General features: G+C 41.4%; 1 protein-coding gene across 1 annotated transcript; it reads right to left on the bottom strand.

The window, feature by feature from the left end:
* Window positions 1–2,920: 2,920 nt before the first annotated feature.
* On the bottom strand, window positions 2,921–27,792 carry ogfod3 (2-oxoglutarate and iron dependent oxygenase domain containing 3). Its single transcript, XM_084567172.1, has 9 exons — window positions 27,620–27,792; window positions 26,350–26,576; window positions 24,279–24,354; window positions 24,082–24,124; window positions 21,639–21,703; window positions 20,918–20,974; window positions 20,313–20,466; window positions 15,618–15,741; window positions 2,921–5,050 (listed from the first exon to the last, which is right to left on the bottom strand). The coding sequence occupies exons 1-9, from the start codon at window positions 27,685–27,687 to the stop codon at window positions 4,914–4,916; spliced, it is 951 nt and encodes a 316-aa protein (XP_084423298.1). The 5' UTR covers window positions 27,688–27,792; the 3' UTR covers window positions 2,921–4,913.
* Between the last annotated feature and the right edge of the window lie 21 nt (window positions 27,793–27,813).

The following is a 27,813-nucleotide window of genomic DNA, read 5'->3' as shown; positions in this document are numbered from 1 at the left end:
GGTCATTAACGGACACTTGTCGAATGAGTTTCTGATGGGTAACACCCACAGATGTTCCTGTTTAAACCTGAACTCCCCGGCAGTCGTGCAGAAATGCAGAAGCTACTTGGATAAAACATCTTCAGGAAACTGTACACGTCCAGTTGCCTTTCTATAATGCTTTTGGATATACCATGACTGAACATTGAGGGTCGTCTTTATTAGCTTTGGAGAAGTTTACAAGTTCTTTTATTGCATCTTGTAGTAAAAGAACAATGCAGTTTCTTTTATTAACAGGTCTTTGCATTGGACGTTACTACAAGGAAGCAGAATTTTTATCTGGTCTTTTAGTGTCATCAGCTATCAACTGCATACAGCATTTAGAACTTTATAGGTATTCTTGGCTGAATTTACTTGCTAACCAAAGGTGATGAAGCATTTTAAGATAGCAATACTGACATTTGTTAGCTAGAATTGACTGTCCTGCCCTTGCCTGAAGTGGTTTCAAAAACTTCCCCAAAATTTCTGTGTGGAAAGTCTCAACAACCGATCTGTGGATCCGTGGAAATGTAATTCTTGTAAAAGCAAGTCACGGCAGGGATAGCAACAGTAGGTTATACAATATCCTAGATTGCATGCAGCTTAGTCTAGTGTAAAGAAATCATTAATCTTGAAAGCATTAAAGGTGTGGTAATAGATTAGAGTGGTCATTTGAGCTTTATACCTGTAGAGACCTTTGCTGATCAATACATCACAACATACAGCATGACCATGTTTTACATTGACCCGTGTAAAACCACTTTGAAGGTTAAATGTGATTAATGTCTGACTTGATGGGAGCACCCCACACTGACGTCATTATCTGATCAGATAAAAACTCTAGAAAAGGTGCTGCCACACCTGACAGCAGTGAATGACCTTGTCACACTGAAACCTATACATTGACCAATTCAGCACCATCCTTATTTCACAGAAACTGGCATCCCTCCCACACAGTTCTCCAGCACACGTAGGCCTACAGCTATGCTCCTGTCATCACTAATGAATATAACGGGTCCCTGAGGAGCTAAGAAGAGCAATATTGTGCTGTGGGCACAGTAGTTGCAGTGTATGTGCAGTAGTTCTCTCTATATATAGTCAGATATTTTACAAGCACAGCAGAAATGTTCCACCTGCATGTTTGGAAATCAACAAATCACTAAAAGCATAGACTGTATATAAATATGGACCATATGTCGCCACTTCCTTGCATTGCTCAAAACTGACACTATTTTTCCGGGGGTACGACCAGCTCCATCTTGCGACTTTGGAGCCAGAGTCTGCGCAGTACGGTCCGAGAGTGGAATCACACGGTCCTGCGACATCAATGACCCACCCACACTTCCACCAGACTCGCTCACGTTTTCGTTTATTTAATACTGCGCTCTGCTCTACTCCCCCAGTTACAGGGAAATGTTGGATTATACACTGTACTTCTTTTTATAATTTCTTTCTTACAACTTTCACGGTCCCACGGGATTGGTTTATGGAGCTGTTTTCATGGCAATTGGTAGTCGCAATTATGTCACATCCTGTTTCCATAACTACTGAAACGAAACTTATCCAAAAGAATTACACTAAAATGACAGAAACCATCCTTGAAAAAAAAAAAAAAAAATATATATATATATATATATATATATATATATATTTTTTTTTTTTTTATATATATATATATATATATATATATTAGGGCCGGGACTCGATTAAAAAAATTGATCTAATTAATTAGAGGCTTTGTAATTAATTAATCGAAATTAATCGCATTTTAATCGCATATAAATATTTGACCTGAGAACAGTGAGAAGTAATTTTTTTCATATGGATTTTTAGTATACCATTGAATAATGACTAAATTTCCCATCCACGGGGCCAACCAAAGCGGTCTCATCAGCTTCTTCTTTCATGTTCACTGTGGTTTGTTGTTGTCTGAAGTAATGAACAGTGTTGCCAACTCTTCAGGAAAGGAAAGTAGCTATTGGCTGTCCTAAAAGTCGCTAGAAGTCGCTAAATGACGTCATCGGCTAATTTGCATAATTTACCTTTTGGATGTAATTGTGATGGACGCTGTATTATTAACGCGCCTCCTTTATCAGGGCTTGGTATTGGCAAAATGACTCTAAAGAGACACTCTGGCACAGTAACTTAAGTTTTTTCTTTTTTTTTTTTTTGTTTTTCTTAAGTTTGGTTTAGTTTCTAGCCTACAAGTCACAGGCACAGAAGAACATGAGCATTTTTTGCCATAACTAGAATATTTTTAACATTTTTTGTACAAACGGTTTTTACTTGACAAAATTAACAATCTAAATGGATTATTATTTTATTATTTATTTTAGTGTGACAGTGAAGAAACATTTACATCCCGCTCTGTAAACCAGGGCGCGATCAGCGGCAGCTTTGCGCATGCGTCATTCGTTTGCAGTCTGGACGCGGTGGCGTGGTTCTCCCTCTCTGCTCTGACCGCTGCTGCGCGGGGCTACTGTGAGACTGACCGCCTGTGAGTGCTTTGGGACGGGAGAGGGGCTCACGGCAGCACCCGCTGCTTGTTGAGGACACTGGTAATGAACGCTAGTTGGTGCTCCAGTATAATCGGTCCGCCGAAACTCATCCAGTGAGAAACGTTCCGCGGTGCAAAAATAAGTGTGATTAAAATGCGTTAAAAAAAAATAACGCGTTATTTTTGTGTAATTAATTAATCTTAATTAACGCGTTAAAGTCCCGGCCCTAATATATATATATATTTGATGTGTGTCTAGTGGCCCAAGTCCCATCCATGGAGGTGAAGGTAATGAGCCAGTCACCAGGGGGAGCTCTACTCTATGGCTAAAAGTTTAACAAGTGTTGTTGATGACGCCTTGGTTGTGTAATTGTTGTGTAATCCATCAGTGAATACAAGTGTGCTATTGTAAAGACGTTAAGCTGTATCATTCAGTTATTTCATCTTAATAATGTGTCAAATTACCGTGTAATGTGTCAGTGTTAACTTGCAGAACTGGTTTAGCTGGTGGCTTTAGCATTCAGCCATTTGTTTTTGGTTTCATGGCCGGTAGCTTTGCTGTACTGGTTTGGTCTTACCATCCTCATTTTCAGCTGTAAAATATAGTTGTTTTTTTTTGTTTTTTGTTTTAAAAAAAAGAAGAAAAAAATGCTAATAAAATGCAATCAGCATTTGAGTTTTTATCAGATAAAAAGGCAGATATTTCTCTCGGGGGTGGTGGAGACCCAAACAGAGCTTTAAAAAAATTCAGAAACTCTACTGACAGATGTTCAAATAAGCAACAGTTTGCTAGCATGTTCAAATTTAGGAGCTATTAGTGATAAAACCTTTTTTCTCATAAATGGTACTTTAACAAAATTTAATGCACTGTAAGATATTACAAAACTCATTTCTATAGTGTGTGAAAACACTGACATATTGTATTAAAATTAACAATAGCTTCACTAAATTGTGGCATGATTTGCACGTGAAATGTAAGCTGGGAAAAAATCATGCAAAAGCACTGGCATGGTCTTTAAATGGAAGTAAGTATTTTAAACTGGCTTTCATAATACAGCTGCCTTTATAAACAAAATGTACCCAAACGATGTCCTGTGTTAAAGAGCCAAAGAAAACAGATATAGCTAAGATTCACTGTGTGACTGTTTATCCATAATCATGTGTGGAGCTCTGTTATATAGAATAAACAGCTGACTTGGTTTTGTTATGTTTACTGAAAAATGGCTCCATGTCATGGAAAGTAATCAGAATTCCATGCCACCAGAATAAACAGAAGATTTTAATTACTGGAACTCGACCTGCTGCTGAATCTTGATACATCAAGTTATTTCATTGATGAGCTCATAAAACAAGAAACATTTAACATGACTGTAAAGCTGAAGACTGAAGTGGCTGTTTGGTGTATAAAATATACATGAAATGATGGCTTCTAAATTCAATCTTCAGAGTATTTGAGGGAGAAATGGGGATGGAAACGGTGGACGGTTAAGAGCAGCTGAGTGGAAAATAAGAAAGGCAATGAATTCTTAAACAGATGATAGTGTTTGATCAATCAAGCATATCCTTGAGTGTTCACAAAGGAAGTGCAGGTAAGACTGATATCAATCAACAGAGGTACGCATGTGAATAATATCGGTTGATTTAATTAAAATTGGATAGGTAGTTTCCTAGAAGACATAAGACAAGCAAGAATTTTGAGAGCTAAAACGAGGCGAAGAAACGAGGAATCCTCAGGTTTTACCTCAAACCGTTCTCACCGACCACACAAAATCAAATGGTAGCATACTAAAAAAAGCAATCACTTTTGGATAAGGAGAGGGTTCTTCTTAGAAGATAAATGCCTCTTGGAGATAGCCAGTGCGGGGTTGATTAAGCAGATGTTTCACCATATTTATGATCCTCCTTCAAGAAGTCCGGAGCGCTCCTTAAAATCACAAACATACTACTTTAGCCTCTTAAATCTGTTTCCGCAAAGACGTCCCCTGAATGTTCAAGAAGAGCAGAAAACTCAGTTTCTCAGGAAACCCAATGAGATAACCAAACCCCCCCTGATCCTAGTGATTACGATGGTAAGGGAAAAAGAAGCTGATGTAGAAAATTGGACAAAAATGTAAGGGCCAGGCACAAATAAGGGCACACCTCCACAAAAGACGGGGAGATGTAGCTTTTTTAGTACGGGGAACAAAGTCAATATCTGAAAATGAAAAGAGCATTACAGATATTGACTGTGCAGCCTCAGTATGCAAAGGTTAGACGTAAGACCTCTGTGTAGAATCCCACTTTTCTCCTCCCCCCCCTTTCTCATCTTTCCCCTTGTCCTTCCTTCCTGTTCCCCCTCTGTGTCGCAGGGCTCCTCCAAGCCAGTGGAAGGCGTCGCCATCCTTCATCCATGGATGCCTCAGGGCAGGGTGGGGTCAGAGATGGCGTGTGCGGGGTCGCAGGTGAAGGACACAGTGATGGCGAAACGCGTCCCCCACGTTACCCTCTCCACGCGGTGCAGGTTCTCCGAGCCAGAGGAGAAGAAAGAGACTCGTCCTGGGCAAGGGAGGAATGAGAGAGACTCTTTAGGAGACAGGAAATTTCACAATTTCAGAAAAGACTGTGAAGAGCAACTGGCATTAATACAGTGCTCGCGTTACATACGCAGCTCTGAAAGTGAGAGAAGACTGATATTAATTATATGACTGTTAAATGCAGAAGTGACATGGCTTGCATAGCTTAGCAAACAACATGGAGTCAGACAGGGAAAAGCATGGCTAAAAACCTCTCGTCAGTTAATAGTAATGTAAAAACTGCCACAGTTGCAGGGTGAGGTGGAGGCTATTCATTTACAAGTTGCAACTGCTGTTTGCCTATACAACCACACATATTTCCCTATTTGTACATGAACAAAAATGCTTTTATATGAATAAACATGGCTTTAAAAAAAATGTTTGCATACATATTAGCCGTTTGCTTTAGCAAAACCGCTACTAAGCTAGCAGCTCCCTTTAGTCTTAAGTTGTTATGCTAAGCTAGGACCTTATTTTCCAGTTCCAACATGTAAAACTCACCAAAATCCCAAATTATCCCCTTTAAAATGTATTTTCAGCATGTAAAATATGGTGTTAATTACTGGGATTTAGAGCTGGCATAATTTAATTAACCTGACATAGCCAGACTAGCTGTTCTCCGTTCTGGCTAAACGGCTGTTTGTTGAAAAAAAAAAAAAAAAAAGCTCAAATATGCAAGTCTGCCTCAAATCCATGCCCATGTACGGATTATATCAGTGTTATTTACAAAGATTTAGAGGTGCTGATACGTAAGCCTACATCTTTTACTTCGCTAGCTGTTCACCCATAACTGCAGTTTCAAGCTAAACTAGCTTAAACACCCCCTGAATCCAGCTAAATCGTTCTCCTTGAAATCACATATGTTCAACATGTCATTTCATGTAGGCTATACCTTAAACAAGCAAGCAACACTGTATTAACTAGTGAGTTTTGAAGGTTTGAGTCTTGAATTAGTTTTTTGTTTTTTTAAAAGAAGCAAACTAAATGTTTTCCTTTTGCAGCCAACATGCTAAGCTAGGCGAGCCACGTCCTCACTCCTGCTGGGTACTTCAAGCACAGACATTAGAGTGGTAATAATATTCTGTTATCACTCGTGGAAAGTTATGTTGAATAATTCATTTAAAGAAGAAGTACTGCAGGCGGAACTGAAGGGGAACACAACACCAAGGAATAGAAAGGGGATGGAACTGTGAGAAGCGGCGGACATGCTTGACTAAACAGTATTACAGGACAGTATTTTAGCGAAATGGATTCTTAAGACTGTCTCATTTAAACATTTTTACAAAACATTCTTGGACTAAAACTCACAGTGCAGTCTGGTGAAGTTGTCTTGGTTTAAATTTTCATTTGCGTTGCCGGGTCCATTAATGGGCTATTACTACTCCAAGGCAGACTGGTTCCTTTGAAATGCAACCTACTCCGTCTCAGACATGGACATTAATGTTTAAATAGCTAGTCAGTGGTTGTAGCCCACAATTAAGATCAATTTTCATATTTAAAAAGTTTTCAGACTTGTTTGGTTGCTAAACTTCTAGTTGTTTGACCTTTTCATGGGTTATCTCATTATGTGCATATGTATTAAAAAAGCTGGAACGGTTGTTCCCCAGTCTGTTTGCTATACTGTCGACTTGTGTCTGTGTGTGTGAAGTTAAATCCCCATTAGCCGAGAGCGTCGGGGGAAATTAGTGCTTGCTGTTAAACAATGGAATTTACACTGAAAACACAGAGAGCGGGGAAATAAGAAGAAAGAGAATAAACGCACAAACAAAGGAGTGTGAGCAGCAAGACAATAAGTGGTGGTGTGCTTAGTTTATGTCATTGAGAAACAAGGACATTGTTAAGAGCTGAAATTAGCCATGCAGCTTTAGATAGCTTCAGAATTGATTAATCTTGGAAAATAATCCCTTGCATTTTTACCATGAACCTTCAAACTGTTAAGGACCCATTGAATTCACAAGTCAGCAAAGTGGATAAGCACCAAAACAAAAGATTGTATTCACAAAGGAATACAACAGTTATTATATTCCTAGAGAAATAATTTTCCAAGGGGCATATAGGACACTACCAGGGACAGCTGGGTTCTATCATACTGACAAGCCCTCACACACATTTTGTTATTTTTCTATCACATGTAGATGATTTTTAAAACCTCAGTGTAGAGAGGTGGATAATTTTTTAAAATCATCAAAACATTGCAATAAAACTGGTCATATTTTCAGGGCCTGCCTTGAATGTACAATCTAGAGCAACACCGTAATTTTATGGTTGCACTTGGTTGATGCCCATCTTGGAAAAAGATTAAGGACTAAAAACTGTCATCAGTCAGTTCAAACTGTACAAGTTGACATTGATGCAGTGTTTAATTTAGGGCAGCAGTGAGGTACCTGTGTAATTAATGAAGTTGATTACATAAGTATGTAAATTTGCACAGAGATGCACCTCACTGTTTTCTACTTAGATGACAAAAAAAAAAAAAAAGCGCAGAACTCATTGTCAATGTGTAGGAATTTTTAAGACAGATTCTGTAAAATGAAACAGCCTACCACAGCAAAACCACTGTTGCAATCTGCAATGATGATACAATGATCTATCGGCTTTCCAAACTCAAAACAAAACAGCAACAGCAGCAGCAGCAGCAGCAGCAGCAGTATTTAGACTATTACAGTAATTACAGTGGGTTTTGTCTGATTAGCTTTGTGGTCAGTGCCTGGGAGCTGCAACCTCATCAGTTGTGTTACATACAATAACTCCACAAAGACTCCCTGGACCAGATGCTAATGGCTAATATGGAATATTGCACGTATAATGTACACCTATAAATCTAAACATCATAGATTTGCGTTTATGTGACACTCTCAGCAACCTTTAGCAGACGGAACAGCCCAATTTCCGAATATAATCAGTACAAGTGACTGGAGTTAAATCATTCTCAAAGCTATCTACGATAAGATAAATAAGATAATATAATGTAATGAAGAACATATTTCCTAATTAGGTTCACCCTGAGCAGATTATAACAATTGTGATGAATGATATCATTTGGCAAGAGTTAAAGTTTAAAATGTGTTTTATTCATAGATTCCACAATGAAATGTTATTATGAGAAAAGTGGCAATGATGAATCAAGTACTAAAAATTGCTACATTAATCTATCAGACTAATCGACTGAAAATCGACTGAATTAAAAAACAATAACTGTAGCAGTGTCCCTTTCATTATACTGGCAGTCAGGGACATTTTAGTCTAGTTTATGTACAAGGTTTAAAATTTTTATAGGATACTGAAGCTTTTCAATTTAAAATATTGTGGAAGGATGTAGGCTCTTCATTTAATCACTGCAATTCAGGGAAAAGTCATCCGATGATAAAAATCAAAAAAATAATTCAATAAATTATTCCACCGTAGAAAACATTGTCCCATAAAGGTAATTTACGTTAACGCAAAAGATGGTCACACCCACTGTAATCTTATGTACAGTATGTATCTATGGAATACGCCTAATGTGATTTACCTTAGGCTATATCCAAGATGCTCCAGTTTCCCCTTTGGGAGACCAGAGTTTTTATTGAAGCCGTATATATATATATATACACATATATAATAATCTTGCTGAGCTACAAAGAAGGGGAGACGTTCTCTTCATTCCCCTGAGACATAGCAATTCACTTATGTTTTAATAAACTATGCTTCCTCTGAAAAGGCATAGGGGAGCTTTCAACTCACAGGACAAGTTTGGATGAACAAGTCCACGAACTCTTGAATCCAGGCACCATTTCATTTGTGTATGACGGTCCCTGTTTCTATTTTGCATCTGGGACATGATTTGGAGTTTTCCTTATTTATAAAGAACAGACTTTGTTTGGGTGGTAGATAACTATTTTAGGAGACGGGGTCCCGATGATATAAAATATAAAATTATCGCTCAGGTGGTCCTATACACACCCATTAAACATCTCGTCTTGAACCTAATTATCTGATAAACAAAACATTTCTGATAATGATGGTGTAATGAATAAAAATAAATGAGTAGCCTAATACATTCAGCTTATTTTAAAGCATTTCTTCCACATGCATATTTCTATACACTTGTGATGTATTAAAACTGTCTGGAAGCATCCGCTCTGCCGGTTTCTGTCAGACCGCAAATTGCATTGTCTTCATAAAAAGGGCATCAAGATGAGGTTTTAAAGAATGCATCACATCTACTTTCAGAAAGGGGGTTACAATACAAAAAAGGAAAAAAAATGAAGTGAGTCGAGTTAAAACTAAAAATAAAGTAGCATAGTGTGCAATGCTGAATTTGCCGCCAGTAGGAGAGGGGAGAGCAGCAACTTTCCTAAGAGAACAGGAAACTTGAGAAAACTTAGTTCCTGCATCTGCATTTGCACCAGAAGAACCTAAAGTCTACATTAAGTTGGGGGATAGTTTATCCCCAAAAGGTTGCACATCTTGAGGGACCAGAAACTTTTGAGAGTGTGGCTTGCAGGACTCAGACTTGCAGCTGCAAACGCGTTGTTTCGCTTGTAGTTTGTGCCTGGAAATAATCAGGGTGGAGAGATGTGTTGTCCGTTTCTACTGATGCCTCAGAGCAAATATACCGGTCACTTTGTTGACCTTGTGTACGACTGCCTTTGGCTTTTGAGATTTTCACATTGACATTGAGGCATTGTCTTTGCCAAGTGCAATGGCAGTATTTCAGTGTTATCTACAAACACAAGATACCACCTGGTTTTATTCCATCCTAGATTATGATTCAGTATCTTTCTACTTCATGCCCTTTTCCACTATTTTAACCACCATTAACACAAACAATGATTTGCAGTCGCTGACTTCTAAGTCTATATTCCGTCACGCTTGTTAACTTTGTCACCAGCTAAACACCGTGTCCTGCTCTTCAAGTCGAGCCTCCAGTCTGCTTTTGCTTCCAATAAACAGCCCCACGTCAGTGATTCTCCCTTAATGAGGTCTTTAACTTCAGAGACCCAACAGGGCCGAGAGCGCAGCGCTAACAAGATCCCAAGTGGAGCGTGACTCATCCGATGCCGACACCAAGTCTGCTGCTGGTGTGACACGGCCACAGAAAACACAACCAACGCAGCCACGAGGCGAACGGCTCAGCAACACACTGTCCGGTCAGTTTATTGATTACTCCCACAGCCTGATCATTAATTAGCTCAGGATGTGTCACACGCGCTGTATCGTGTCTCTTGGAATCCAAGATGATGACAGATGACGTAGGGTAATGTTTGGGATAAATCTTAAGTGGAAAATGCTTTCCCAGTTGCAATTACCCGCATTACATTGAGAGTGGCTATAATTGAAAACCTGGACAGGCTCACGTCAGAGGATGTCACATCTTGTTTTGAATATCCGTTTACTCCTTGGGGGGTTTAGAGAGTTTTATAGTAGAGGTAGACCACTTTGTCTGTCTGTCAACTGTCAACTGTCAAATATAAATACACCGACAAATACAAAACAAGTGCTACTGGCTACATAATCGGAGCTTGATCCATAATAGGAACTTAAATATAACTTTAAACCAACCTACCGACCGTTCCTTTGATCGTTCTGTTGACCATAGGTTCAGACCTCATATGAACATCCGTTCTGAGCGATCCGATCACAACTGTCCAGCTTTAAGTGCCTATGTTCACACCTGGCATTAAAACGCATCTCCACACGCGTCCTCAGACGACACTCGAGATCTGATTTTAGTTTTGCGCCCTGTATGCAAATAAGCACCGACATCAATTGGGGCGCAGTAGAACAGCAGCTGTCTCTAATGGATCTCTTCTGCTGTTACTGAACCACAAACAGATGTTTGTTGTGTGTGTGCGTGTTATGACTTGGGGAAATGTATATTTTAGACCAATCTGCAAAGTCAAGAGACTTGAACAAAGCTTAGATTATAACAGAACCCTGGAAGTTCCATATGATATATTATATGTCATAACCGATAATTAAAGACACGTGAATGTGGAAACATGGAACTTAACCCCACGCAGCTCCTTGTACATCAACATGATCACATCAGATGTGCACCACACGTCGATTTTTTATGTTTTATAGTGACAGAATTACATTTTGAATGAGGCAAAGCTATGCTAATGCAAGAGCACCCCAGCTGAGCAGGCTTTTTTCAATGTGTCCCAGGATGCCTTGTGTGTTCACACTACCAATGCAGTCCCATGCACCCCAGACCACCTCTGATTTCCCAGGACGGATGTTAATGCAAGGTCTAAACATATCCACCATGTGTGGATAAATGAAAAAAAAAACAAAAAAACAATGCCATTAACAGCCACTAACTATAACAATACTTACAGCAACTTTAATTGCCAACGTTGTTGAGTGTCTCAAATAAATCCAGACATTCAGCGCCTGTTTATTTGCAGACACCAAAAATATCAAGGTCAGGCTGGTGGTTTTAAGGCAGCAGCCCAGCAAGAGGTTATCCAATTCCCCTGTGGTTGTCTAAGCTGGTCGGTTAACCCTTCTGACTCACAGGAGTGATTCTTCACGCTCTGTCCTTACACTGCATCGTTTGTACCTGCCATTCCCAGCCAACACACTATCTTGCAATCACAAATCTGCTCGATCTCCCAGCCATTTTCTGTATCTGACACCCCCTCTGAGTCTGCCTCTCATTTTCTATAGATGACATTTTCCCATTCCGCTAATCCATCACTCATTTCTCTACCTCTCGTCTAATCCTCCACAGCACGAACCACACTTGTACAACATGTGCTCTGAGTCATGACCATTCTTGACTTTTGCTCTCTTTGACAGCAAGTCCTGATTGTCTTCCCTGGTGCTATAATTACACATTTTCCATTGCCGTTGCCTGAGAGAGCCACGATTATCTTAGCAAACTAATCATCCGTCCAGACACCAGGATCAGACTCTTGCCAAGTCAAAACATGTCTGTCAACTGCCCAGCATGCCACCCCAAAGAGTTTCTCAATGAGGTGAGAGCGCGTTTTGAAGAGAAAATCAAATGATCCGGGCTGCTGATGCATTATGCATGAATTTGCGCTATGACTTGATGCACTGCTCCAAGTAAAAATCTCTGTGACAGGTGCAAACACACTGGTTAGGTTTACTGGTAGCTTTTTATATTCTTGAGCACACCCCAACTCTGCTGAGAATTACAAATCCATCAAGAAGAGACCTCAGGGAGAGAGTACTTGTCCTACTTCTCTGTCCTATCCTTTCATCGTCCTTCTTCTTCACCCTGCAGGTTTCACAGGGTATAAGATCACGCTGATACAATCCTATGTGTCATGTGAAGGTTATTCTCACTTCACTGATGCGCTTATCACAGACACCTGTCACAAGAGACGAGGAGGCAGGTCTCTATCATCATATGTCCTTCTGTCAATGTCCCTTGCTGCTCCACCATAGGACACCGTCAGCGGCACAGGATGCTTCAGTGTACTTACTGAAAGGGTATGAGGTTTGTGCCAGAGTGGAACATGGGGAGTTAGATGTACCACAATCGAGATGACACAAGGAAAAGGACGTTGAACCGAATATCGCCGGTGAAGAAAAGGAAAGATTGCTTTTTTTTTTTTTAACTGCTCTTGATTAAATGTGGCGCAGGAGTTGGATTAGGGCTGGTCCTTCAAAGGATAAAGTGAAGTGACAAGGTGAACAGAGACAGCATGGGATGGTTTGCTGTCAGATATAATAGAGAGAACGTTACACTGTCAGGAAGAGGGAACAGCCTCAGGAGACGCTGCCATTTCTGAACAGATACACAAAGCCCTCAAACATTTAGGAGGTACATCATTTACACAGGCCATGAATGAAGCAAAGTAGATGATCCAAAAAGTCTGCCAAGGTTCTCAGTCATCCAGGTCATAAAATATATAACAAACGAAGCTAAAACAAGTTAAGACTTGTTAGGTTTCTTGAAGACCTTATGTCATTCATCCAAGTAGCCGTTTCAGTTATTAAGGATTGGTGGGGAGTTTAGGTAAACTACCCAGGGTTTCCCATACTATGGCGGCCCACCAGAGTCTAACAGGCATGCAAACTGGTCAGGGGTCAAAAAGGTGAGAAGAGTGCGCGAAGAGGGAAATGGCCACGAACCCCCCCCCCCCCCCCCCCCGCTTGGTAAACAGAGATTTACAAAGACAACAGACTACAAATTCACTAATTTTTACCAAAAAAAAAACTTTTGAGCCATTGAGCCTGGACAGCTCAATGGCTGTTTTTCCTCGGGCCTGAAGGGCATATTTCACTGTCTGAATGGAGTTGAATGTGCCAATTTTCATGTTTCCACTTCTTCCGTCAATAATCTCATTCATGAGACTGAACGAGGATTCAACTCTGGGGCCGTGAAAAACAGAGAGATTTCCGGCGTCTGAACGTCTTCTTTTGCTTCTCCCTTGTCGAAGACTGAATTAATGAATTGCTGTAACGTACTGCGGTATTGATCGGTGACGTGCATAGCGCTTGCAAGTGGCGGGTAAAGTCTGTGCATGTTTAATAAACACATAGGGGCTACGCATGGGGCTCTGACAACACATTTCAATATGTGTTCGCGTCTGTAAATAAAGTCAGCGGTTATATATACCGTATTTCCTCTAATACAGGCCCGGGCCTTTATTTTACTCAAGCGCATAGCGGTCCAGGCCTTTATTGGAAGGAGGCCAGAATTAGAGGCAGGCCTTAATTTCTATTTGAGCAAAACGAACTACGAGTAGAATTAATAAAAACAAGATTTTGTGTCTATTTGAACCTATAAAATACTAGGTTCATTTATTGAAAACGTACAGTTACCATAACATGGTATGCATACAGAACATTAACAACAAATGAGCGGCGCGACGCGGTCGGAGCGCACTGAGGACAGTGAGTCCGCTGCCGGTCGGCAGTCGCGCCGGGAGCGAGTGGGACCCGTCCCTCCCCGCAGGGAGAGAGGGCGCAGTGAGCACTGATTCCACGACCCCAGGGAAGCGGTGAGGTGAGATGCGGGGGGTCGCTGTAAAGCTCGCGGCCGGAGCCGACGAGCCACCTTCGCCCCGAGCACTTACAGGCCGTGCACCGCCACGGAGGAAATGCGCCTGGCGGGGGCCGGCCGACGCCGGGGAGAGGTCCCGCTGAGGGGATCCTCCCACACCGTGCCGCCGAAACCCTGACCCGCCGAGATGGTTCTAATAATAGCCCCGGCCGCTATTAGAGACCGGCCTTTATTTACCTCCGCTGACAGCGAGACCGGCCAATGTTGGAGACCAGACCCCCCCCCCCCCAAATATTTTCTCCTCGGATTTGCACGAATCACATAAGTCACCCAATTTGGATTGAAAACGGCGAATTTCGCCGAAAGGTGAGGAGTTTGCATGCCTGTCTAATTTACTCCACCATTAGTCTCAAATGGTCAATGAATTGGAAATATTTTTGCACGTTTCAAACAATGCTGTGCTTATGTCATGTTTTTTTCTATTGCTCCTGAAAGCTAGGTCTCCCCAGCATTTAAAGTTCAGCTGAAATGTATGTAAGAGCCACAAAACGTCAAGCTGACCTCTCCTGAATCGTGTTGATCAGTTGATATACAGTTTATTGACGTTGAATTATACTGAAAACATCCATGCATTTGACTGTTCATTTCCGTTGAAGTGTACTTTTATGTTAAGTTCATCTGTCAGAATAGTTTCTCCCACCGCCAATTCAACACATCCCCACCTGGCAGAAACGTTCGGCTTGGTTTGTCACAGCCTTCACACAAAACATTGCCACCTTGACCCACATGTTATATTCCTTAACTTTTCGGAGTTACTGCCAGTTCACCACAGTGTTGTTTTTCAGTGTGTGTTTTGTGTTGCCCCTGGCTGCAGCTGCATGGCAAATTCTAACTAAGGGATAATAAAAGTTGAAAAGTTCAGCGAAAGTAGAGTAATATGGATGGAAATGGACCATCCACCATTCACTGGATGTCTCAAACAAGTTGACAGATTCATTCTGGCACATTGCTTTGAAGTGACCAGCTTGAAAACGTCCCTTATTCCACAAGCTTTCTCCAAGGTACTTTAGGAAATTGTCCGTCCAGGTTATTGTGCAGTGCGCTTTTAGCACAGTCCACTTCAAAATATCCATTTAGTCACTGTCTTACCCGCATGTTATGTGTACATGCATACAGTACTGACACAGATCACATTATTTCCTCAAAGATCAAGATGTTATGTCTAACCCTCTGGGTATTAGAAGCGAGATAAACCCTAAATCCTCTGCACCTTCACTGTGCAGTGGCCTGTGCTGCTGATTACCCACTTACACAGGATTACGCCCACTTCGCTACACAATTTAGCATGCTAAAACCATCTCCAGACTCCCTAATGCAGCTGAGTATAGCAATTATTTCAAACACAGCTGTGATAATGAAATCCTTTATCTTTCTTGCAAGTTTGGGCTAATAGGCTTATATAGAGGAAGCAAGGTGTTACTACTGATCTGTGTCAGCATGACTGTGTTAGACGCTGACCTGGGAAAAAGGCACAATGCGACCCTGTGTTAGGCAGATTAAGTCTTTAGTCTCCGAGGAGTACCTGCTCGTGGTTCCACTGTCCGGTTGCCGTTTTGGTCCATGAAGATGAATCTTCCTCCACCGAAGTCAGAGCCGTAGTCAGACAGGTACAGGAGAGAGGTGTAGTCAAAAGAGCCGTAAGTCACCTAGCAGACAGAGTGAAAAGAAGGTAGTGTGAGTTATGAAATTAGTTAAACGTTAAGGTCTGACAGGTTTGTTCTACTGTAAGGGTTAGGTGAAAGCCTATGTGAAGAAATTAATTCGTAAGACATTAATTTGGTGAACATTTGATCGGAAATAAAAAAAACAAACAAACAAACAACAAGTGAATCTGGGGTACAATCAGTTCACCAGAATATTTTATTCTTAATTTGCAATTTTTTTTAATATCATAAAGCCCACATGAAGGCCTCCCCTTGCAGAGGCATTAACCATGCCTTCCTGTGTGTCTGAAGGCTTTAAGGTCATTGGTTCAGGGGCAGTATTGAGTTAGAGCCCTCAACTCAACACATTCACTGTAGCTCCTCACACAAGAAATAGAAAATAGCTTAGAAGTAAAAAAAAAAAATAAATAAAATATATACTTAAGATTGGACACAGCTTCTTCTTTATTTTTATTATTTTCTACGTTAAAGTTTAATACTATATGTATACAAAACTATGAAGGAACACATATGGAATTATGTAATAAACACAAACCAGATGGAGCGGCATGTCGCTGCAGAATACTGTGGTAGCCACAATTTCAATGAGCTACACATGCGAGTCATCTGGCTGGTAACTTTACACACAAACATAGCCAAATTTACAGTGCAGCTGTTGTCTTTAATTTAAATGTAGAGTGATTTTGTGTGGATCAGCGTATCAGCTTTGCAAGGCATTGGTAGTGGCTGCTAGTTAACAACGATTCTTCACAATGGAAACTGAAAAATATGTGAATGAGAACAACTTAACTGAGGGGTAGGGGAGTAGAAGAGAAGCAAACTAATGTAAAAGGACTTTGCGCTAAGATAAACAGCTGCATATGGCCTTAAGTCTTAACATGCTGCACTCTGTATATTGAAAGGGAACCACAGGTTGCTGCCCAACTGACTGAACCACAAAGACAGAAAGAAAAAAAAGCTCTGCTGAGACTTTTATGAATCTATGAAACAACTTCAAACCACCAAGGTTCACAAAGCACTCAAAAGTGTTTCCAACCGAGCTCCGTCTTTTCTACAGAGCAAAGATTTATCGATCTAAATAATCCGTATGAGTCTCTGAAAGTCTCTCTGCCTGCCTCAGTGCCTCATTTAATTGTTACTGCTTTTCGGTTGTAAACGGACGGTAAGAAGCAGCGTAGAGTTAGAACGTACTCTGCTATATGTGTGGTGCTGAATAAGGTGTTCGTTTCTGGCCATTTAGAGGCAGCTTTGTTGCTCACAGATCGGAGCTGTTTGCACACTTTATGTACACACTGGAGAAGTTATTAACATTGACCATCTTGTGACAATTCAGTGTTCTGCTGGGAAACCTTTGGACCTGGCATTCGTGTGGATGTTACTTAGACATGTACCACCCATCTAGACCAGACCAGACCCCCACCTCATAGCAATGACACTCCTTGATGGCAGCAGCCATCCCCACCAGGATGCACACACACAAAAACGATTTAGGAACAACTAAAAAAATATGAAAAACTACAACTATCGATCTGAAACTACAACTATAGAAGAAAATATAGTGGACAAACCAGCTCTTACATTGGTTCAGTGGTAGTCCAAGCTTCTTCAAATGTAGGATGGAGGCTATTTTTAATGCCATGACTACTATATTAGCAAGTTAGTGTACTACCTATTTTCAGGAGAGAGACAGGACATAAAAAAATACCACATTTGACATTAGTGTCAACAATAATTCAGTTTCATTACGTAGACCAGGTATACTTCGCCATTAATGAGAAAACATTCATGGCGTTCATTGCTGTCACACTACAACAACTGCAATCAGCCCATATCAGCAATTTGATGGATGGGAAGAAAATTCACCACCTAAGTCGTCAGAGGCCATTTACATTTAAATGAGGGCTGAGTTAGTCAATTAGCCCCAAAATGGCGGCAGAGACAGATGGGGAGGAGAAGTGATTCTTTTCTGATTACATTTTTCCAGCTGTCGGGGAGCCAGCAGGAGAGCATGATGTGATTAATACGGTCGCAAAAGTCATATTAAATGTTACTGAATAAGGATGAAGAGACACCAAACTAGAAATACATCGCACCAGCAAAGTCAACACGTACCAATCTCTTTGTGACTGACCTTTTCTCTCATTTAGCGAGAGGACTGTAGATCAATTTGAGACAGATACTATATCGATTTAATGAGCAATGATGAATAATCATTTCCTCCTTTAACTAAATAAGTCAATTACAGGCACTTGTTTGTTTGAACTTGCCTCAAAGTCTTCTCTCAATCTAAGTGCAACTAATGTCTGATGATTCAAATGTAAAATGACCGTTTAAGGCAGCAATCTTTAAAGTAGGGCTGCAACAAACGATTGTTTTTTCAATCGATTAATCTACGTTTTTGTTTTTTCAATTAGTCAACTAATCTATCGACTACAACAGGTTAGGACCCAGGACGTTGTTTGTGAATGCGCTGGAAAGCAGTGCTGCCATTAGCATCATCGTCAATGACATTGATGAGTCACTGCAGTCCTACTTTAAAGCAGCACTTCAGGGCTCTTTATTAAGAACAATCTCCCCAAAAGAACCGGTATACTTACTTTCAGAATACAAACCGATGTTTTTAATGAAACTGCAAATAAGCTTAAAAGGTCAATGTAACTTCTAAATTATCTATGAATAAGTATTTCTAGGAGCAAGATAAATCCAAATGTTGCACTAGGTCGGGCAATCACTACTGAAAAATGAAGCCAACGCATAGGGCAAAAAAAACTGCAGTTCCTAGAAGTAGCAACTTGAGGCTGGCTCTAAATTCGAGTCATGTTAACAAATCCGAGCCTACAGGCTGGTACAACAAAACAGTTTTGGTCTCTATACCCAATTTCCACATTCATGACAACTGTACGGTGTCAAATTTCATATAACTCACCCATGTAAATTATATTGAGGCTTACAATTATGCAAAATTAATAGCAATGATGCTCCAAGGGACAGATGGTTACAAGCCCGCTGCCATCACCCTCAGCTTAACTCAGGCACCACCTTGTCTCCCAGGAGTTATAGGCGGCTTATACTTCTGCATGAAGTTGACGCAGAGGCTACGGCAACAATGCAGACCCCTACGCAGACCCTAGCGCCGTAGCTGACATGCACCTCCCCAGAAATGTAACTACGCGCCGCAGACCGCAAGAGCTGTGATTGGTCCGCTTGGTAGCAGCATATTTCCGCTTTAATATTTCCGGCTGCTTCTCCATCTCCGCAATTTTCGAATTGAGTGTTTTGGATCAATAAAGATGGAACACATCGAGGAAAGGCGAAAGTTTCAGACGCCATTGTTGAAAGTAGAGAGCAGGAAGTAGAGACAAAAATGAACCCGACTGGCAAAAAAGACACAGCATCGACTAGCATTTGGGTGGTATTTTTACAGAGAGAGTCAGACTGATGCTTTCATTTATGCGGATAAAATGGATGAACCAAAAGGTTCAAATCTGGAACAACTGCCAGATGTGATTTCCTGAAGATGGAAAGTTATAGGGGTAGAGGGACTGAGACGCAATTCAGTGCTGCTTTGATGTTGCAAAGACCTCCTCTGCAAGAAATCCTCCATGGGGAGTATCAGCAGGCATCCTAATCAGACTCTTGATGCGGGCACAGCCACTTATCAAAGCAAAGGAGCACTCACTTTGGATCTTGACTGGAATCAATGTAGACTCAAAGCACATGATGTTTTCATTTTCTGCTCTTTCTGTGCTGGAAAATGAAAATGAATCTTGATCTGTCCCAGATCATTAATACTGGTACTGTCGACCTGTAGCTCTTTGGGGCTTTGTAGGCTTCTGGCATCATAACTCAGAAATCCACAACCAAACCTACTTCACTGATTTCCTTGCAGTGCTCCTATTGAACGGTGGACAATCGTGATCTTAAAATGTCCTCACATTTTGTAAAAGTGTGGCAACTTTCCTGAATATTTCATCTCCTTGGCAGCCATGATGGGACCGAACTAATCAGAGCTGATTTCTTGGGTTACAGAGAATCACAAGACAGCAGGGCTTTATGAAATGTAAAAAAATAAAAAATTGTGAGTGAAATCTTAATCTTAATTGATCCATAGGTATCTAGAACACATGACACTCCCTACGCACACAACACACACACCCTTTATCTGCGGATGAGCCCAACCACATTGCAGAAATTAATTTCTGCAGCTCATATCTGAAATCGAAGTCCTCGGTCACCACACAAACCTTACAGACAGAGGTGAGGGTTGAAGGTAGATCGACCGATACATCTGCGGCTTTGCTTCCAGGGTCATCCAATCGATCAAAGATATCAAGATGACTCCCACCAGCCCATTTAGTGTATGCAGACTTCATCTTAGCCTTGCCTTTAGGGATCCACCAATTGATTCTTTTGGCTTCCAATACCTGTTCTAAAACTTCTCACATCTATTCATCTCTACATTATGTTTGATGAAGTCAGAATCACTCAATATTCAAACACTATTCTGCACCCCTGTTACCTGAGGTACAACAAGAACTGTTTTTGTGATTCACCTTGTCAATGTGTGGATGCCAGTACTCGTCGTGCTGGGTCTTTGCTGCCGTGCTGTTGATTCTGGAGAAGAAGGTGGGCTTGGTGAGGTACATCAGAGTTGGGTTCAAACCAAACGTCTCGGCAATCACTGCCTGGATTCGGTTTCGCACATTTCTTGCAATGGAAAAGAGACAGAATGTGTCAGGTTGACAACTCCAATTTTATTCTTTCAGGCAGCATGATTTCAAAAGAAGTGAATTTGGACAGATATAAAAAGGCTTTATCAAACTGCCAAATGGTTTGTGACAGTATTCAATATTACCGCATTTGTGGCTTGATTTTTATCCGATGTCTAATAATATGTATACGTGATTAAGTCAGCGGAACAGGTTTAAAACCAAAATCCATTCATATATTTTGTATATTGATGGAACAAAACCTTTTTGAACAAAAGAGAATGAGACAAAATGCATTTTAATAAGAAATTAAATTGGATGCTACTGTGCACTATCATTTCTGTGTGTGTCACTTTTCAAAAAACAAACAGTTTTTGTCACTTTGGAACAAAACTCTACGAATGTATAATAAATGCATGACTGATTTTTAATTACAGTTCCTTAGTCACCTGTAAAGCTGGAAATCCTCTTGCGTGAACACATCCCCGATCTGTTCCCCAAAATACCTGCCGCCGCATCCCAATCACACACAGGCAGTTCCAGACGCAGACAACGCCAATCAGAGACACACAAGCACGCAGGCACAAGCACAGACGCAGCAGTGGGGGGCGAGAGAGAGGAGAGGAAATGGGATCTATTAGCATAAATTAACGTTTCGCAACAACAACACAGCACACCATTACCCAAACGGGTGTGCCAACCGAAGAGCCAAACACAGCCAATTCTAAACATTTTGCTGCTTCACAAGAGGAAGTCCCCAGTGGGCGAGGGGAGGGCGAAAGGTTGGTGCCAGCATCACCGCTTCCTTATTAACATCAGCCAGACGGTCCCTGAGGATCCCATGTCAGCCACCTGAGCAGGGACAAGAGAGACACAGGAGGAAACTGTGGGAGAGATGAGTGAAGAGAGGAGGTAGGGAAGGACAGAGGAGCAGATGATCCAAATAATGGTGGGCTCTGCCAGGAGTGATGAATGAGGGTCGTACAGGTCGCTGGACCCAGAGAAGACAGCTCACAAAGAGTGGCATCAGCAAGACAGATGACTAACTCCATAGTTAGGTGAATTCTGAAAATGTTGCATACTGTGCTGGATGACACTCGTGCAATCACAGACAGTAACAACAGTATGGGCACAGAGAAGGACAGAGAAGAACATGGTGTACTTTCCCACCTGTATATGTTGACAAATTGTTTTCCCATTGACAGCGCTCCAGAGTGCAGGTCCAGTATGGAGGCCTGCAGCGTTGGAAAGAAAAACAGGAATTAGCGCAAATGAAAAAAAATCGACTGGACCAACGATTCCCACCTGTTGACGCACACTGGTACATTCACGACACCGTGATTGTTTCAAGGTTCAGCGCTGATCCCTCTGTTGCCTTTTTTTTTTTTTTTTCTGTGGCATTCTCCCCATGCCCTTTACTTGTTATTGCTTGTCAACTCCTTTGGGACACTGCTCTGAAAATTTTCTCAGAAGTCTCCCTGTTGCTTCCCCTCGGATCGCTTAAGTGTCCTAACACTACATAAACAGTTCCTCCATTGGCAGAGGACCAGGCCCGATGGGGACAGAGAGCATTAGTACGGCATGCCATGGACACTTAGACGAGAGTACGACTTCCAGTTTTGTCACACAGAGCGTCATTGAGCCAGAGCTCTGGTTATTGTGCCGGCCTGCCATCTAGTGCTGAGACAGCTCTTTACAGCAAAGCATCTGAACATCATGAAGCATAATATGGATAAAACATGACTTTCAAGACTGATATGAGTGGTAATATTGCCCTATTTGAGGTGCAATTTTGTGTAGAGAATGAAGCTCTATTAGTTTGAACTGTTTTGTGAGTGAACTGGTTGCTGTTGATGCTAAGAACGCTCCATAGTTGCCCAAAAACTATAAAAAACATAAACCGCACCGATAAACTGGGTGACTCAACTGCAAGAGTACACATTCATATATTCCTAAAACTACAGAGAGGTAGTAGATCCAGATCGGAAATTGGTACATAAGCATTTATGCTCTTAAAATGCTCGAGGATACCAAAATTGTAGAAGGGACCACATTGATTCGAGACTATCCGGAGTTGTCAACGTCTTCGTGTACATCAGCAATGGGTTACGCAAAGCGACTTGGCCAGGCAGCTTCTTCTATACATAAGCACATTTGCGCACTAGAAAATATATTGCCAAGCGCTCCTACTTCTTCACAGTGAGAAGAAAGGCACCTTTGTTCAATGAACAACCTGGAAAAGATTGAAAAGAAAAAGGAAACGGTGTGCCAAACTGCTTAACAAGACCAGAAATGAGAATGGAAATACAGTAAAGAAATCATGCCATGCACAAAGTGAGAGCACATTTTGCTCTTCCTGCAAGCGTGGTCTCACGCTTCGGCCGTAAAACGGCCTTGGGTGTGTTTAGCACCGCCCTACGCTTTGTCCAGATAAAAATAAAGTATGGTTCAGTGTGTATACACACGATGAGCGTTTGTAAGAACAAACTGGTCTGGTTAGAGGCACAGTGGCACTCAGATATGTTGGTTTTGGTAATTCAGTGGGGTTTTTAATTAGCTACAAATACACTGGGATAGGCTCTATTCCCCCTCAACCCTCCAGGATACGTGGTTATAGATAGTGGAGTTAATTAACTATTTCATTCGGGTTAAGAATTTAATTCATTTTACTTTTAAAAGGTTCTAGACAAACTTCCCTAAAGCAAGAAACGCCTGAAATTCAATTCAATTCAGTTCTTCATCTGCAAGTATTCTAGGTGTTCATGAATGCACCAACGCTAGAATTCAGTTGCTTCCTGTGGAGTGTATCACAAGCCTGGAAGCCGGACAAATGTCCTTGCCCACAAATCTTGTGTGTGTGAAAGTTGTTCTGGAGTCGCTTTGTTGGGAACTGCTCATGCACCGCCAAAAAACTGCCAGGCCAATCAAATCATTTGGGCGACACCGTAGAATCTGAATAGAAATCCAAATGGAGTGCTACCAGCCTCATATTCTCATAAGAATTGAGTCTGACTTTGGCAGGCTACCATTTTTTCAAGTTTATATGATTTGTCAGTGGGGGGGCTAGCCAGAGTTTTGCTAGCACACCATGGAGAGGTTTATCAGCGGGTTCCCAGCTAAACGTAGAGCAGAAGATGAGTCTTCGTCAACTCAAAACCCAACTTCCAAAGCAAAGAAAAGACAATGTGATATCGCCTTCTGTTTTACCAGTAACGAGAAGAAACCATAGTGTTGTAGCTTCTGGCAAGCTAAGACGCCACTCGGAGACAGCGCCGGGTCAAGCCAGTTTTCTTCAGTAAATGCAAATTAACTGTTGTGCACAACAGAATCGATTTATAAAAGCTACATCTGTGTCTTTAAATGCTCAACTCGCCTCATAATATCCTTATCTATGAAGTTGGGGCTTGCAGAAATACTTTAAGAACCACTGCATTAAGTAATGATGGTCGGCTGACAGGTTATTCTGAAATGTATCCTGTACTTTGAAAAATTGTGAGCAACGCTGACTGCCAAGTTCTTATACATTCATGCATTGAGAATCCACTCATTAAATGTCAGTCCCTGCTTCACTGTAACATTATTCCAACAGTTTAATTTGTTGATGTATACTCACGCCTCCCTCTGATCCAGCCAGCGCCAGCCCCCTCTCAGCCAGCCTGTGTGCCAGAGACAAAGGCATTAAAAAAATAATAATTCAGCCACATTGCACAGACAGGAACGGATGAATGGAAAAGCTTCAGAGCAAGAAGAGGAGGAGGAGGAGGAGGAGGAGGAGATAAGACACAATGCCCTCCGCATGAGACTGTTTACCTCCTGAGAACCTGAGCCTCCTCCCTCGTCACCACGCCGTCTGTGACTGCACGCCCACACTTCTGAGGGGTGCATCCTAGACGGGAGACATGCAAGAGAGGATTTTAAAGGGAACAGCCTCCACAGCAAAGAGATAAAGTTCCTCACAGAGAAACCAAGTGCAACGAGTTCGCTGTGCATTAAGGTCACATAATTCAGTTCATCTCCCTCCAACTTCTTGCAGATTATCTTTTTTTTTTTTTTTTTTTTTTTCTGCTCGAAGCCTAAGCCTCCCGCTGTGTTTTCTTTAGAGACTGGGGATGCACAGCCTGTGCTTCTGGCAGCAATCGCGTTATTAAGACAAATTTTGAATTTGTACTGTTCTTTCTGCCAAGACTGGGATCAAACGTGTTTTCACATGAGATTAGGCAGACAGCTGCATTAGAATAAGTAATGCAGTCAGTGATGAGTTTTAGAGAATCAGGAACATGGTTTCCTAATAGGACAATGAAAGGAAAGACATGCACGCTAGGGAACATTCTTCTTTGAGTAGAATATTCCCTTCATTTCTATTTAGGAAATTGCAATGAACAGTGAAAAAGTGTGAATATTAGTGGCCAATAAGAAATCTGCCTTTGTCTTCAGCCATCTGACCACGGTCTGCCCGCTCACCTTAGGGCCATGGCTCACCGAGCCGATGGTCGGCTCCTGGCCAATATCAGGTCATCAGTGTGTTTCTGCAGTCCTAGTTTTTGTGGAGTGTCCCACACAGATGGCACTAGTTGTTGGTGGCATTTCAGCCAACTGAGCATGATGACATGCGTGGCAGAGCACAAGCGCAGAGAAACGGAAGTGACGAACACAAGAAGACAACAAAAGCAAAAGAGGAAAAACGCAAATGATCTTCTCGTCTTTCCAACCTAATCCCAGACGTGGCCATCTGATCGCGCGGTCCTAGCTCTTCCCGTTTCTCGGTTTGAATCACGACTGCCATCTACAGGTATGGACAATTATATCAAGTGAACGTGTGCCTCTCATATGACTAGGATTCCTCTCACTCTTAAATGCTTACGGAAAAAGATAACAGTCACTGTATCATAGATTAATTATTTACATTTATTTATTTATTGGCTCTTAGTCTGGCATAGCCATACTCATTCTCATCAGAGGAGTTTGGAGTTTGGTAACACACTATCTAGCTTTATTATGGGGCGTTTTTCAACCAATAATAACAAAAAAAAATACTTCTGCGCGCAATTGGATAGTCCTACAACTAATTTAGAGAAGCAAAATATGTGATGTTAAGCGATTAAGGTGTTTTCCACAAATGCCTTAATTGCTGTTACCCGTTTGTCCTTTAGAAAAATGATTTTGATGTCAATATGTTAAGACGCGATAGCCGACACTAAACAGCTCGCTTCCCGTCAATTTGTTGTAAACAAAACACATATGACTATGTCGCTGTTACTCTTCTGTCTGCCCAAAACTATTTGACTGTCTCGGAGACGGAGAATAATCAATTCCCAACTAAGAGCTTCCAGGCCAACTTTCCGCCACAGGAGAGGAACTTGGTCTGGCCTCCAGGCTTGACTTCACAAGGTCACATTTGATGCACTACTCACTCTGATTGGTTCTGTTCTAGTTAAAACTGGTTTCACAAAATGTCTCAATAATTCTAAAGCAGAAGGAGGTTGACTGCTAAAGTTACAGAGGATGAACTCAGTGAAACCACAGGTCAAACGTGTTCCTGCCGCAATGCAAGTGATTTTCTGATCAAGTAGACTTGTGTAGTATTGCCATCTAGTGGATTTATGCCGTCTCATAGTCAAAACCTTGCAGAAATCATAGAAAATTGGTTTGTATTTATTTTTTTATTTTTTTTAAACATTACTTGAAAAATATAATGACTTAATAATATGGCCTTTGAGCTCTAGTTTTCATATGCCAACAGGCGAGCCAGAATCCACACCAGAAATGTGCCACTAGTCAAACCCGCAATTTATCAAGGAGGTTTGGCCTTAACCCACCCGACTCATGTTTACACAACGGAGAGATTAACTGACAAAGTTCACTGTAAAGAGCGGTGCCTCACCTGGATAGCGTTTGTAGTTTTCATAGTCTTCAGAGCACTGGACGGTGTAGACTCTGGGCTCAGGAGAAACCAGCTCCCTTTGGCTGACCAAAGTTTCCGTAATCTCACTGTCCAGGGAAATCACGTAGAGCCACGCGGCCACCGAGCACACTGACAAAGCAACCAGCACCAAGGCCACAAGCCCACGGGAACCACGCCACGAAGAGCCCTGCCTCAGCGCATTACCTCTAAGCAAGACAGGGGGGAAAAAAGGTACAGATCAGGCTGAGTTTGACTATCTGTAGAAAGGAGATCCCTGTTAAAATGTGTTAGTATTCACAAGCAATGACAATGTGTTAGCATCAGCAGATTATTATTATTATTATTAGAATTGGCATACAGTAAAAGAAAATGATTGAAATATTTAGGTCAAGTGCCTAAAATGAATGTTGAAATAAATAACCAGTTGGGCTGGTTAACTGCACAATGAACTGTTGAAATAATTACTAATGTCAGTGCATAAACCAGATTAATAATCAGTCACCTTTCTGGTTTCATACGTGATAAAACACATGCCACATCAGAGGCTAAAAAAATAGGTCTAACACGAGAGCAGCGACGGGAAAGTCTGCGTCCTGTTCAGCAACACCTCCACACAGCAGGCCCGATCTATTTCTAGACCTAGAGCACCAAACTGGGCTTTGCATATGGTGACGTTTTCTACATTCAGCAGCAAATATGCAGTAGCTAATCTCACAGAAGCCTATTAATAAACGTGTGATGTGATCTTAAAAACTGTGCGTAAATGACACATCTTGCAGCAACCACCTCAAACCTGTGAGGTGAAATTGGCACCTGATACACAGGTGAAATAAATGCATTCATAAAAGATACACGTGGAGAAACTGAAGCCATTTATTATATTTTCCGATTAAATTACCAAAATACGTTTTCTTATGCACTCATTTATGCAATTCACTGTTAAAAACGACTCTGCTGTATCAGTATTTGTGAATTTATTTTTTATTATTTGCGAAAAAAGATGGGCACACTGAGATGTATCTACAACAGAGTAAAGAAAACCACAATTTAAATATTAGCATGCACTTTGTCCAGACTAAACACACAGCTTTATTTGTAATATTAGTTTAATATTAGCCTATCATGCCATTAGCTAGCTGTAATGCCCTCCTCATTGTGCATGCTAACAGCACCTGAGTGGCAAAACCCCTTCCTTTCACCCTGCTCAGCAGCGCGCAGGCAGGGCATTAGCATCGCATTACTAGCTTACCTTTTGATTTTCTTCTCTATCTCTGAGGCATTCGGGCCCTTCGGGTTCCTCAGTCGCAGTAAAGCCATTTCGCCGCCAAACAACCGCTACGTTGCATTTAGAAAGTTGTTTGCTTTTGACCAACCATACCGTGCACCCGCCAACTGCTTGTACCACCACCTGAATCCGTCCACTTCCGGGTGTCCGCGTATCGG

This window comes from Chelon labrosus (genome assembly GCF_963514085.1).
Source record: "Chelon labrosus genome assembly, chromosome: 19".
NCBI lineage: Eukaryota > Metazoa > Chordata > Actinopteri > Mugiliformes > Mugilidae > Chelon > Chelon labrosus.
Note: the sequence above shows the minus strand (reverse complement) of the source record. Positions and strands in the feature narration are given on the sequence as shown.